Below are 15,380 nucleotides of genomic sequence, written 5' to 3'. Positions count from 1 at the left end.
TTTAGTTACTACTAAACAACTTACTAGACTTACCAATACAAAAGTTTAGGACCAACTAACCTAACGTTTTAAAAAAAAAAAAAAAAAAAAAAAAAACACATTTGAAGGAAAGAAAAAAAAAAAAACATGGCCAAACAAGTATAGAGAAATAAGAAGTATACTAGCCAAAGAGTGAGACTAGAGAGTTCAGTCGCTAAGAAGCAACAATGAGTTTTCCAAAAGAGAAAGGTGATAGTTCCTCCAACACTATGCCCAAGACTGAGGCGGATAAAAAAGATGAAACGGTTTCAGCTCAAAATCAAGTCAGGCGAGCTCAACTTAAGATGCAATTTCATGGCACGAGAAAGGGGGATCATGAAACCATAGAGGTCTATATCAAACAATTGAAGTCCACAGCCGATTCTCTAGCAGCAATTGACAGTCCTATATCAGATCCAGACATGGTTGTTCAACTTCTTGCCGGTTTACCATCTCAATACTTGCTCCTCAAAAATACAATCTCATCTCGATTTCCTCTCCCCACTTTTGAAGAAGCTTGTTCCATGCTTTACAAGTATGAGACGGAGTCTGCTAATTTCAGTACTAGTGGTGCAGAAAATAGTAATTCGAGTAAGAGTAGTACTACTAATGAGACGGAGATGAAGAAGACGGTGGAGATGATACGTGAGATTGCAAGTACAGTGACTACTGTGGCTTCAATTGCACGCGATATTTGGAATGCAATTCCGGCATGGTCTAGTCATTCTTCATCGACGACAACTAAAACTGCGGCGGCAAATACTGGAAACAAGAAAAATACAAAAAAACCTAATGCAGGAAGGGGAAACTATCATAAGAGAGGCACTTCTACTACCAATTCACGCAACTCTGCTCGAAAGTAATTGGTCAAAATTCAGTGCTATATATATATATATATATATATATATATATATATATATATATATATATATATATATATATATATATATATATATAGATATGTATGTTTTCTTTGTTCTGCTGTGTTTTGCATTTTAAGTACTGGCTTTCTGGTTTCCTGATTTCAAGTTGTATTTAATCAAAGTCTCAACTGCTTTCTAATTACTTAGTCTTCTTGAGATCGATCGTGTTAGAGCATAAGTTATTGAAGTTCTACACAAACTTGCTTTCGTTTTCTTTTTTTAATAATGGTTTTCCTTTACTTCTTAAAATCGTCTAAACCGAAGAATATCCCTGATCAGATCATAGAATGAGTGATCTGCTACAGATGTAAAACGCAGGAGCTTAGGCCTTAAATCATAGAAAAATTCTTTCAAAAATGATCATATTCAAAAAACCGTTGATTATCTCGTCTATATCCGCCCCGCCGTTTGACACCTCTAATATTGAGAGGATCAAGATTGATACTTTGAACCTTGCATTTGTAGCAAGATATTGTAAAGCTACATTAAGGGATCGTTTAGTTACAAGGATATTGAGCTGAGGCCTTAGATCTTCGGTTAGTTTTTTGTCTTCGGTGTAAGCAATTCAAGGATTAATTCGTTTGTAATGTGGTTTTATTTTCATACCACACTCGATGTGGGATACTAATAATACTATAATAATATAATGAAATGGCATTTATTCTATTTTAAACCTCTTCTTCCAAAGTCTTTTAAGAAAGTCAAAATAAAATTAAAAATAAAAATTTATTCAAAATTTATCTAGTATATAGTGAAATACATACTTATATTATACACCATTAATTTGATATTTAGTCCAATGGACAAATACAAAATGACCCTTCCATTGACCCCTAACTAGATGAATGCTATTGAAACATAAGAGAAACCGAGATGATTAGACAATTCGAAACTCTAACTTCAATTAAACATACTCCTTAGTAATTTATTAGTTGAAAAATTAAAACGGTATAAATTTCTTGAAATAATTAACTGACCGAACCATTCCCACTCCTAGTGTTGGGTAAGGCAGATTTATTCTTAGTACTGAAGCAAGCAAGGAATAATTAAGAGAGCACTACTCCAAGAGAAGGTAATGGATTTGATCAATTGCAGTCCCCACCAGCTTTGGCTAAATAAGACTGAAACTTTAATGTTAATAGAAAAACAAAAAAACAAAAAAAACAAAAAAACAAAAAAAAAAAAAAAAAAAAAAAAGATTGCCACTTTTTACTTTAGGAAACTGTACGGAGCCAGTTTGTAATGTTGCTCTGTTAAGGTAGATAGGTTTCGGTCCCACTGCGATTATATTGAAGACTTTGTCGTTACCAAACTTTAGAATTATGCGTTCATATGTGAGAAGTAGATAAGAAAATAAAATTCGCTGTTTAAATTAAGATGAGGAGTATATAATATTACTAGTAAAATCGTCTTTTGAATTTCGTAAAGTTAAATATGTTGTAATTATAATTACTCAAAAGTAAGGAACTGAAAAATTAAATGTAAAAGTCAAGACCTTTTTTTATTGATAGAAGCCCTAATTTATAGTTTTTTCCAATTTTTTATCTTGTCCGTTCGTTTGCTACTATCTCCCAAAAGCAACGAATAGTCTTTTTCTTTTTTTCTTTTTTTCAAATACAAAAAGAACTTCATTCTCCTTCATATCTTCATATCTTCATATCAACAAGTTCAAAGTTCAAATTGTAGGTTAGTCATCCTTTTTCTTCCTTCATGTAGAAAACTTTATTTTTTTTAAACTCAAGTTATTTGTGGTTGTAAGTAACGTATAATGAATTGTTTTGACTAGTTTTTTTGAGGGGATGGAGCGCGCGCGCGCGCGCGCACACACACATATATATATATATGCAATTTCTTCAATTTTTATGCAATTTTACCTATTTATAAATATTTATTGTGATTATATTATTTTACGAAATATTAAAAATAGTATACCCATGGGGCTTACGTCCGTATCTTGAGGCTTACGCATCGCTGAAGCATATATATAAAACACATGTCTTACGCTCACGCCTTTTAAAACACTGGTTTATTCTTTTTGGTTGGTTGTCACAATATTTACCGAATCTATCGATAATTTAATTTGATTATTTTCTCTTTAAGGGTGGTTGATCGTTGGAGATGAAGCTCAACACGCAAAGTCCTGCTCTCATTTACTCATTATTATGGCGTTTGCCTAGTTAAAAAGAGAAAATGATATTTCAGGGAATCTAATCAATTCTTGCTAATATAGTGCTAGTTTCAAAAATTTAGAACATCACAAGCAAAGAAAATTTTGGGCACGGCAAAAGTAGATATTCTCTGTCCTTCTCGACTCTCTTTTTTAGTCGACTTTTTCATCCACCAACCAAATTAGTCCTAAGTGCAGGCCACCAGCAAGTAATGGACAATAAATTCCCCTCTCATCGTACTATTTTCATTAAAAAAAAAAAAAATACATGATATTAAGGCCCCGTTTGGCCATGAGTTTTGCTAAAACAAATTTGGGATTTATTTTCAAAACTCATGTTTGGCCATAAATTTTGCCCATATTTTGGCCAAATCCCAAATCCCAAATTTCAAATCCCAAAATCAGCTATTGAGCTGATTTTGGGCCAAAATCCCAAAACTTGGGAATTATATACATGTTTTTCCAAAATAAAGTTGGAAAATATGTTTTGAAAATGTATGTCCAAACACATTTTCATCTTCAAACCAAACTTCACCCAAATCAAATTTTTCAAAATAAATTTGGGATCTATGGCCAAACGCTAGCTAAATGTCATTGTTCAATCTCATTTTATGCGTGTCCCCTTTTGTGCTATTTGTATGTCATGTTTCTTTATAATTTTAAATTTAAAAAAATGACCTTTTTAGATTTTTTATGTATAAAAGAAAGAAATAGGATCATAAAACTAAAAATAAATTTGTAAAGAGACTAAAAACCAATTGACCCCTTTTTGTCCTTTTATACCTGTACACTACCCATCTTTTTTTGCTAAGTTATTGTAGTAACTTCATCTATATTACAGGAGTATTTTTTTAGTACGTAACAAAAAAATAATACTTCCTCCGTTTCAATGTTGATGAGGTAGCTTGACTTGACACAAAGTTTAAGAAGAAAAAAAAGACTTTTAAAATTTATGGTCTTAAAAGATTAAATGGTAAAACCTTTGTGGGACCATGACATTTGTATGGTTATATAAGTTTATCATTAAGGGTAAAATGAGTTTAAAGTTGAATAGTTTCTAATTGTAGAAATGTGTCATTCTTTTTTGAACGGACTAATAGGAAAAGTGTGTCATCCAAATTGAAATAGAGGGAGTAACATTTTTGAGGAATTTTTAGAAACCACTATTGTTTAGTGGCTATTAACTTCCTATAGCTACCATATACATAATTACTTCCTATAGCTACTATTCAGTTATTACAGTAGTGTATTCGTCGTATTCACCCTGATGTATTCATGAATACAGCAGCAAAAAGCGCCTAAAATCAAGGCATTCCAGTTGTACGCGCATATATTCACATGTATTTATGAATGCAGTAACGACAATCACCTTAAAAATAGGTATGTCCAGCTGTCTAATAACGGAAATAATATCAATTAGCGTGATACACTCATAATATAACTCAACAATATCAATTATAACATGCTTCATTATCAACCAATTAATTAGAATAATTTTTCAGTTGTATATAACTGTTTGTATTTAACTTTTGTATTTAGTGTGTTTCAATATTTTTTTTGCATTCATTAGATTCAATGTTTGTTTTTACTGTATTCGCTATTTTATATTCAGTGTATTCAAATATATTTGTATTAACTGTATGGGTCAAAATCAAACCACAAGTGAATTACCATTAAAAGGAATGGTAAGGGGTCGACAAAGCGATAATCGTACCCGTAAGGCGTAATGGCGACGAGTGTCTCGGCCACTGCCGAGATCGAGCCATCGAAAGGCTTGCACGGCAGAATATATGCCCTAACGCTTGAGCGAGTAAAGAAGAGTATAGTCAAGAAGGGGTATGCTGGTTAAAGACCATTGGACAAAGGGGAAGATGGCTAATATATATACATACATACATACATACATATATATATATATGACAGAAGAAGGCATGAAGGCGGGGGGGGGGGGGGGGTTCCCAAAAACAAAGAGAATAAGGAACAGAAGAACGAGAGGAGACCTCCAACGACAAAGGAAAAGACTAGATTTTATTTACAAGCCTTTGTAATCGTCACTGTTGAATCAAAAAAGATAGATCTCATAGTTCTCAATGAGATTCCTTCTTTTTCTTCTTCGCTCTTTCAAATACGGAACAATGTGTCAAAGATGTAAGCTTACCATTTACGTCTGATGTCTTTTAATCGTCCTAAGAAATGTTACACAAGCTTGGTCTCATTCGTTTCTCGTATTCAGTATGCTTAGATCTAAGTTAATTATGTTTGGCTAGAATTTATCCTCTATATTCTTTATTAGTTAGTTTTACTAAAAGGTTCAACACTTTTTGGTCAAACAATTTGGCGCCGTCTGTGGGGATTTCTTAACCAAATTTTTTAGTTTCCTTTAGATCTAGAAACCAGCCAAGTATCACTTCCAGGCTATCATAGCCTCACCATCTCGGTATAAACACCAATCCGAAAGAATGGTAGATATGCTTTTGAGATGACCGTACCAATCTAGGTCAGATCTCTACATAAAATAAAAATTATGACCGATGTCTCTGCAAAACCCATGCCTCACCTGTAGCGATGAGTTTGGCATGTCATATGCATGTTTAAAGTAGAATCACGGTCACTATGCGCTTGGCTTGACCGCAATCCCATATGACGTATTCACCTTATATACCGGCCTCTACTTCCACCTCTTAGGGAGGGACAATAGCCTGCTGTGTGACCCTTCAAAATAGCGAGCATACCCTGCCTTATTTTCGTACCCACACGAACTGGATGATTTATGAGCAAAGTATGACATGTTTCCCTTATTGCTTGCGCATATCGGACGGGGTCGGACTGTGACTCGGTCTCGGTACCCCAACGGGCAAGGTAAGTCCGACTCATGAGAAGCCTAGATGCGATTAACGACGAAGTCGAACACGGCTGCCAAATCTGAAACCATCATTCGAGTACGAGGCGAAGCGAATGACCCTACAGCGCCACTCCTCCTTTCACCGACTTGCCAGGACAAGGTAACATGCAATTTCATTTAGGTTTAACTTATCACACTCTCTTGTTGGTTCAAAACAGGAACATGAGCACTCCCATAGGTACACGAACAAGGAACGAACGCCACAAAAACACCCCAGGAAAGGCTCCATACCATGCCATCTCGTAAGCGACGACTGAGCAAAGCCCTCTAAGCCGCACCATACTACAAATAACAGAAACGGTTCGGCACGGGTCGACTATTGAAAAACAATCTCCAATGAAAGCAAAGTTAAGAAAACTAGGACTCACCCATGAAACGCACAGTATTCTCCAATGAAAGCAAAGTTAAGCGAACCGGGACTTGCCCCGACGCACGCGTAAACAACATCGCGACAAGTAATGTTCTCCAATGAAAATAATACAACGGGTTACAATTCGACATCACTCGAATTAACACTCTTACGGCCATCGGCCATTGCCAAACGAATGAAAAGTTCGAGCTCGCTCGAATCTACAACGGGTTACAATTCGACCTCGCTCGAGTTAACACCTTACGGTCATCGACCACTGTTAAATAAAAGAAAATTCCGACCACGCTCGAATTTACAACGGATTACAATTTCGATCTCTCAAATTCACATCTTTACGACCATCGACATCGCCAAGGAAAAGTAAAAATTCGCCCACCCGAATCGACAGATTGAAGTTCGACCTCGTTCGAATATATCAGTCAGAAACTGACTTCGCCCAAGATGGCGTGTCACGACACGGATTTTCCACCGTCGGGATCGTGATGGCGCCTACTCTTGAAAGCTAGGCAAGCTTACAAATATAGTTTTATCGCAATAATTATTAACCAAAATAGAATTAAATAATAGCTAAGCCAAAAAGAGATAAAGTGCGGAAGTGTTATAACAGTTCAACAATTCTAATACATGACTACCCTAATGATCTGGTGTCACAATCCACGAACGTCTAAGAAATTCTACAAACATTGGTTTTTCAATATTATGTGTTGTGATCCGCAAACCGCACATAATGTGAAAATCTTCAAGGGTGAAGGAAACATCATGGCCAAAAATCTTGAAACTAATGGAGTCTCGATCATTGGTGAATATTCGAGAAAGACACAAACAATGAACCAACTTCATGCTGCATTTGAAATTCTCCATAGCCATAATATATCTATATGTACCATTATTAAGCTTATCCCGTTGTGCAGGAGTCAAGAAACTTGAAATTAAACTCTTCAAATCGTGGTTCACCTTCCAGTAACCCTTACAGTTAAACCAATCTCCAAACTCATAATATCTATCCTCTGGTTTTGTAGGTTGTTTAGGAGCAATAAGGACTAAAGGACATGGGGGTATTATAGGTTGTTTAGGTCCTTTAGGTGCTTTAGGATCTTTAAGTGCATTAGCTGCTTGACGTGCTTTAGCTGCTTTAGGATCTTTAGGTGCTTTAGGTGCCATCTGTTAAAAAAAAAAGTAAAATATACAAAAAATAACATCAGAACATTATCAAAAAAATCAGTTAAAACTTCAGCTCCTAGAGCTGAAGTTCACCAGTTACAAAACAAAAACTTCAGCTCCTAGAGCTGAAGTTCACCAGTTACAAAACGAAAACTTCAACTCTTAGAGCTGAAAGTTCACCAGTTACAAAACAAAAACTTCAGCTCTTACTCCTTTTCATCCTCCAATAAAATTAGCCGTTCGTGAGTGATGAAGAATAATTTGTTATCTTATCGTACTATTTTAATCAAAAGGAAGACATACTAAGCTGTCGTTGTTCAATCCCTCTTTTTTTCCACATTCTTTTATACTCACACATTACAATTAAATAGTCTTGTGTAATTAATGCAATTTTTAATTATCAGATTACAAAATAATCTAACATCTACATGATAAATTTCATAAATGATCATATAATTATAACTTTTTAATAGAATTAAATAAGTAAATTTTCTCGCACAAAAATCATTAAAACTTTTACTAACCCACACAAAAATCATAATGATTAGAAATACAACTTTTCAATAGTATTTTCTTATTCCAGGATTTTTTATTTTTTATTTTCAGTTTAATAAGTAATAGTTCAATTAAAACAGGAATAGCACAACCCGACCCGACCCGACCCGACTCACCCGACCCAATAGCCATGTATGTAAATTAAAATAATACTAAAACTGAATCATTCAAAATACGATATTTCAATATTTTATTTTTCTTTTCAAGATTTCATCCAAATTGATAGCATTTTTATTTCAAGTGCTCCCTAATTATATATATTTTTTTTGCGAGAATTTCTTGCATTCCAAACTAAGTTTTTTTTTTGTAGTGGAAGGATTCACTTTTAGTATTATTTTAATTCATGTATATGTATTGAGTCGGGTTGAGTTGGGTCATTCCTAATATAAGGGATATATATATATATATATATTAATTGGCTTATTGTTTATTAGACTGAAAAATAAATACTAAAAGTACATGAAATAAGAAAATACTACTGAAAAATTGTGAATTCTGGTCATTATAATTTTTGTACGAGTTAATAAGAGTTTTATAATTTTTTCGTGTAAAAAATAAATCATAATTATATGGTCGTTCCTCAAATTTACTCCATAATACCATATGGTAATAGTATATTTATGGTCTTCGACATATTAGAGGGTCCGGTCTACTCCTTAAAGGATCAGAAATGACAAAGGGCTGAGAGACTATAGATTTCACTCACTGAAAAGCAATTACGAGTTTCTCCAATGGAGGAAAGTGGTGATAGTTCAGCTCCAGATCACATAAGACGAGCTCAACTCAAAATGCAATTTCAGGGTATGAGCAAGGGAGATCATGAGACAATCGACGCCTATGTGAAAAAATTGAAGTCCATAGCAGTTTCTCTAGCAGAGATTGGGAGTCCTATACCAGATCCAGACATGGTGTTACAACTTCTTGCTGGTTTACCTTCTGAATACTTGCCAGTCCAAAAGATAATTTCATCTCGGGTTCCTCTCCCAACTTTTGAAGAGGCATGTTCCTTGGTGTATATGCAGGAGGCCATATTATTGCAGGATCAAGATCCTCCTCCTCCTCTGTCTACCATGGAGAAGATCGAAGCTACAGTAAATGCAGCAGGTTCAGTGAGTACTGCAGTAGGCATAGCGAGTGTTGCGTTAAGTGTAGTAGGTAGAGTTGCTGCTGTAGGAACAGTGAGTGCTGCGGTAACTGCAGTAGGTACAGTGGCTACTGTGGTTGGTGCAGTGGGTGTTACGGCTTCCGCAGGCTGGAAAATTTGGACCGCACTCGAACGCAAGTAATCAAAATTAGCTGAAAAATATGTGCTTGGTGATGAATAGAGATAGTCTCACTATCAACAGGTTTGTTTCCTTTATTATCGTTTTGTTTGTCTTTTAAGTAATGGGATCTTCATGTTTGGTTTGTGTAATCAAAGCTTCAATTGCTACTCCTATTTAGATGTCTTTTGAGATGATATATATGCTACATAATGTGTAGTTGAATTGTTCTACAAAAACTTACCTTCTCTTTTTACTTTTTGGTTTTCCTGTCCGTCTCAAGATCGTTTAAATTTAGTGTACAATAGTTCATACTTTGGATTATGTCGAGAGGAATGAATTAGCTTCATTATATTCTTCGGGTGATTATATGAGAATCATCCAAGGTTGAGACTTTGAAATTTGCTTCTATCTCTACGTCCTTCTGGGATTAAGCGAAAGCGATTCTAGTTCTACTTGATCGACTTTTCATATTAGCAATTAGTAATATACATACGCGGACTTGATTTTGTTTAGTCAAAATAATATTGCAACAAAAAAAGACAAGTGTATAACTGTAAACGATATATTATACCGAACACATTTTCTTTGATTATACAATGTTTATATCTGAATATTCCATTTTTATTACAAATAATCAAACACTAAATAAAAATAATTACTATATATGTAGCTCTGTATTAAACTAATTTTTGAATTACTAATCCACGTATTACAATCTGTGCATAACTTATTTGTTTACCTAACCACCTCTTCAGAGTAGGTTCTTGGAAAGTGTAATGGAAATACTCAACTTGCTACGCGATTTGAGGTGACTACTCGATATTGTTGGGAAAAACCAAAGTCCATGGCTACTCAGACCAAGAATAGGTTCTTGGAAACTGTTAGAAGCATTGCGCTTGACTTGTTACACCATTTTAGGTAAAGTTTTAATGCTATTGAAATTTGAACAGTACCACCTTTAGTTAATTAATGCTAAGAAAATCAAACTTCTCTGGTCCAAGTTTAAATGTCATTTTAGTTGCAAATAATGCGAAACCAAAATTACATTTATCATTTTTTTCGATTCCACTGTTGATCTAATAGATGATTTATGTAATTTTCTAAAACATCTCTTAACCATTATCAATCTTTTAGAGGAGCGATAAAAGAGTCATTTAGTTGTTATGTTTTTTTTTATATGTCTCTATAGAAACTGTATGGGTCAAAATCTGACCATAGGATGGTTATTCTTAAAGGGAACGACAAGGGGTCGACCAAGCCGTAATCACGCCCACAGGGCGTGATAGCAAAGAACACCTCGGCCATTGCCGGGGTCAAACCATCGGAAAGCTTATATCGCAGAACAAGCGTAGTGTTTGGGCGAGTGGTGAAGGATACAATCATAAGAAAGTACGCTGGTCAAAGACCATTGGATAAAGGGAAAATTGTTAATATATATATGGGGAGTTGAGCCCCGATAAAGGGGGCTTCCGATAATGGTCACTATGGAATCAACAGGAGGAATCTCTTGATCATCAACAGTTCCCTCTCTTCTCCTTCTTTGCTTCTACGATTATGATACATACCTGTTACAGATGTAAGCCTATCATCCACATCTGATGTACGCTAATTATCTTAAGAAGTATTATACATTCTTATTCTTCTTCGATGTTTGTACTCAATATATTTAGATCTAGAGTTAATTATGTTTGGCTAAGATTTACCTTCTATATCTCTGATAATTAGTTTAACAAAAGGGTTCAACGCTTTTTTGGTCAAACAATTTGGCGCCGTCTGTGGGGATTTGTTAGCCAAATTTTTAGTTTCCTTTAGATCTAGAACCGGCGAAATGTCACTAACCTCTCGGAAGAGCGGTAAGTAAGCCTTCGAGACAACCGTACCGATCTAGGTCAGGTTGCTACATAAAGTAGAAGTTATAACCAATGTCTATGCAAAATCCACGTCTCGCCTGTAACGATAGGTTTGGCACGACGCATGCACGTTCGAATTAGAATCACGGTCATCTGGCATGACCACAGCCCCATTTGACGTATTTACCTTATATATTGACCCGCATTCCCACCCCTTGGGAGGGGACGACAGCTTGCTGCGCGATCTTTTGAAAGAATGGGCACATCCTGCCCTATTTTCACATTCCCCCACACACTGGATGGCCTATGAACGAAGTATGATATTATTCCCTTGTTGTTGGTACAAATCGGACGAGATCGGACCGGGACTCGATTTCAACACTTCAGCGAGTGAGGTGGGCCCAACCCATGCGAAGCCTAGACGCTGTTAACGACGGAGCCGAACACGGCCGCCAAATCTAAAAACCACCATTCGAGCACCAGGCGGAGCGAGTAACATTACGACGTCACTCCTTCTCTCACTGACTCGTTGGGTCGAGGTAACAGAAAATTTCATTTTGGTTTATCGTCACTCTTTTGTTGGTTCAAACAGGAATGCAAGCACTCGCATGGTCAAGCAGGCAAAGGATCATTCCAACTAGAAATAATGGAAGGAAAACTACTACACAACAATTGGAATGTCGCCCACCTCAAATACTTCAACTTATGAAAAAAGGACACCCCTCAAGTCGTACCCTTTTTTCCTCACTCGGGTTTTGTCCCAATTGGGTCTTCTCGGGAAGATTTCTAACGAGACGACGAAGGGGACGTTTCGAAGTTCAAGTAAGATTCATCGTCCCGCCTGCCGACTGCTTCTCCTGGCCGAACGACGAAGGGACTAGATACACGAAAACTTCTCCAATATATGTATGAAACGAACATGTATAGCATTCTCCAATGAATGAAATTGTGAGCACGTGATTTTTGCCCTATGTATGAATTATTCCCAAAATTCCAAACAAAATAATTTCTTTGCAATTTTATGAAGTTTGTGTTATTTTCTGTTAATTGTTTGCATTTATTTGTGCATTTGTAATTCATATGAAAAAAAATAATACAAACACTTGGCATTTGCATTTAGAATTTAATTTCACATTTTTAGGATTGTGAGCACGTAATTTTTGCCCTAAGCAAATTAATTCCAAAAGTTTCAAATAATTGATTTCTTTATTATTTTACAATTTTTGTGAATTTTTGTGTGAATTTTGGTGTTAATTGGTTGCATTTTAATATGAAAATACAGGAAAATACGCACATGCATTTAGGGATTTTTATTTTTACAAATTTAGTATTAATTAGGTATTAATTAGATTTAGAATAAAGTTTAAAGAAAACTTGCAAAAAATAGGCTGTTGCGCTCTTAATTGTTAATTGTTGCGTTGTATTTCTAAATAGAGTTTTTTAAGTAATTTTAGGAAGTTTAAATAGCTTAATTGAGTCTTTGTTTTGTTCTAGCATTTTTATAAAACCAGAAAAAATAAATAAATACTAAAATACCAAAATAAATAAATAAATAAATAGAATACAAAAGCAAGAAAACAAAATCAAAAAAAAGGAATTTGGGCTAAATTCACCCCAGCCCAAATCAAAGCCCAAAATTTGCACACTTGAAACCTGTCCAAAACTAGCCCAACTGCCCGGTCCAAAAGCTCTTAAAACGACGTAGTATAGGGGAGAAACTACGTCGTTTTGAAATAATGTTAGACCAATTAATCGTGGCCCTCCGTTCCCCATCATCTAACGGTCCTCATTAGTCCAAGGGGTTTAATAAAAGTGTCCGAAAAATTGTATGAACTCAAGAACACTTATCATCTTCCTCGTACAACTGTAACACCACCACCGTACCCCACCGTACCTCACCGTACCCTGCCGTATCTCCACCCTCTTGCCACCGTCCGCCGCCGGCCGGAAATCGCCGCCGGCGGCGGCGAAGCTCCAAATCACTCAAAAATTACACCCCTCAATCCTCTCATCCTCCTCTTTCCAACCCCCAACCTAGTTTCCCTCAAATCGTAACCAAAATGCTCGAATATTAGATCGAAATTTCCGGCCAGGATACCACCTTTACCAAACCCCACCAAATTTACACCATAAGACCACCACGACCTCCTCTATCAAACCCCCAAGGCCCTGATCCTCAAAAATGGCCGGAACTTCTCGAATATGGATTCAAAGTTTCCGGCCAAAACCCTAATTGCCCCAAACCTCTCCAAATTAATACTACGCGATCCTTTCGTCTTCCTCATGAGGAATTCAGTGTCAGTGGTGGTCGAATGTCACCGGATTGGTTCAAACGTCAGATCGGAGAGTGGCAGAGTCTCGAGCGTCAGTTAAGTTTGGTTCTCCTTTCTTTATTTTGTTTAGTTTGTTTCTTGTTCTCATACTTGTTAAACCTCTACTCCGATACGCATTTAATTTCCGTTAATGTTTGTTTTGATTTTGTGCCTGGTTATTAGTCTGTTGTGATCTTGGTTAGCTATGTGTTAGTGTGATTTTATCAGAATAAAATTTATTAAGTAAGATTTCCTTTCTTCTAGTTTTCTATTAGGGTTCTCAGTTCTTTCTTGTTTCATGTTATTAATTTAGAAATTTTGATTAGTTCTAGGTCTGTTTCTGATTTGCTCGTTAATCCGGGCTAGTTTAAGTCTTGGTACTGATTTTGTGAGAGTCAATTGACTGGTAGTCCCATTATTTAGTTTGGATCCGGCCTTGAAATTGATTTTTTGGCTATAACTGTTTTAAAATTGCTTGACTGTGGTTCAAAGTAAGAGGGTTTAGTTAGCCAGTAATTCCAAGGGAATTTCAGGGGTAGCTTGGGTATGGAAAAGGGTAGTTTTATTAGGAATGGTAATTGTAAAGGTAAGGGAAGGGTAGTGTGGGAATTGTAATGGGTATAGGACCTTCTAGAACAAGACTTTAGTGTAGTTTTGGTGAAATAAGTGTTGTTACTTGGGTAATAAGTCTTAGAAATGAGGGACTAAGAAACTAAATAAGAAAGGGACTAAAAAGAAAACTAAAATCTGAAGTTAACCTTAGGTTTTGCCTATAAAAAGGCACATACACTGCCTTGTTCAACAAGTTAGAGGGGACCTCTGAAAATTTCAAAGAAAAATCTGAATCCTGAAGTTCAAGTTACTTTTAGATCTCATTTCTGCAAAAAATCAAAAGAAAACATACAAAAAAAAAAGAAGCCCATTAAAAGAAGACACTGCTATATTGTTTTAAGATTGGTCTTGTTTTCTAATCTAATTTTGCTCAAATTCGAGATCAAATCAGTATGTTCTGAGTTATTTCTAGTTGCTGAAGATCAGAAATCTCCTCCTAAGTTTAGTTTCAATTCGTCTTGGTTCAATCTAGTCTGCTACGTGGTTATTGGAGTCGTGTCCTTCATATCTCGATTCTGGTCTGTTTCTGTTATTGCTGGACTGCGTACGAGCTAGTGCTTGGCTATTAGCTGCTACTGCTTACTACCGCTGACTTCTTCCTCTTCCATTTTTGGTTCAAATTCCAGGTACATGCTCAAATTCGGCTTGATTTAACTATAAATGGAGATGAAATAAAGAGATGCTTGCACATTTGATTCCTAAATTGTACTTACTTTGGTTGTTATGTAGTAATAGCTAAGTAGATATGAAAGTTTAAGATGATTTGATTCTAATTTGTGTACGAATGAACTTTGGACTGTATAACATGGACTGTTCCTAGACTATTTCGGACTGTCGTTAGATTACTTTGGACTGTTTTGATAATAGATTCGAACTAATTTATGTAGGTTTAATATCTTGGATTAAGTGATAATACGTGATCATATCTTGTACAATAAACATTAGACCATTGCGAGATTTATGCTAGTTTAAATCCTTGGATATCCTCTAAAGTTTGTGTCCAGTTTGTAAAAAGCTAAATGTTCAATTTTACTCACTGTGTGAAGATCCAGAATATGTTCGAATTTGATGCTGGGCCCAATATAACATTTGGGTGGTGCAAGCTAGGCCCAGTTATACAAGAATCATCCTAGTATTTGTGGACTGGTATTTACCCATCTACCTATTGCGGGAGTCTCCTGCCAATTGGGCTCACACTGAGGCCCAATTGCGCTATACAGTTCATAGACAAACTATTTATTTCTT

At 35.8% G+C, this 15,380-nt stretch overlaps 1 protein-coding gene across 1 annotated transcript; it reads left to right on the top strand.

The window, feature by feature from the left end:
- Positions 1-8,721: 8,721 nt before the first annotated feature.
- Positions 8,722-15,021, top strand: LOC109218291. Its single transcript, XM_019382641.1, has 2 exons — positions 8,722-9,442; positions 14,762-15,021. Exon 1 carries the CDS (start codon positions 8,828-8,830, stop codon positions 9,380-9,382), a length of 555 nt encoding a protein of 184 aa, XP_019238186.1. The 5' UTR covers positions 8,722-8,827; the 3' UTR covers positions 9,383-9,442; positions 14,762-15,021.
- Positions 15,022-15,380: the final 359 nt, after the last annotated feature.

Source organism: Nicotiana attenuata, unplaced genomic scaffold (genome assembly GCF_001879085.1).
Source record: "Nicotiana attenuata strain UT unplaced genomic scaffold, NIATTr2, whole genome shotgun sequence".
Lineage (NCBI taxonomy): Eukaryota > Viridiplantae > Streptophyta > Magnoliopsida > Solanales > Solanaceae > Nicotiana > Nicotiana attenuata.
This window is presented reverse-complemented; position numbering and strand designations above follow the sequence as displayed.

Excerpts from the sequence above, each read along its gene's own strand:
- LOC109218291 (XM_019382641.1), top strand. The coding sequence starts at position 8,828 with ATGGAGGAAAGTGGTGATAGTTCAGCTCCAGATCACATAAGACGAGCT.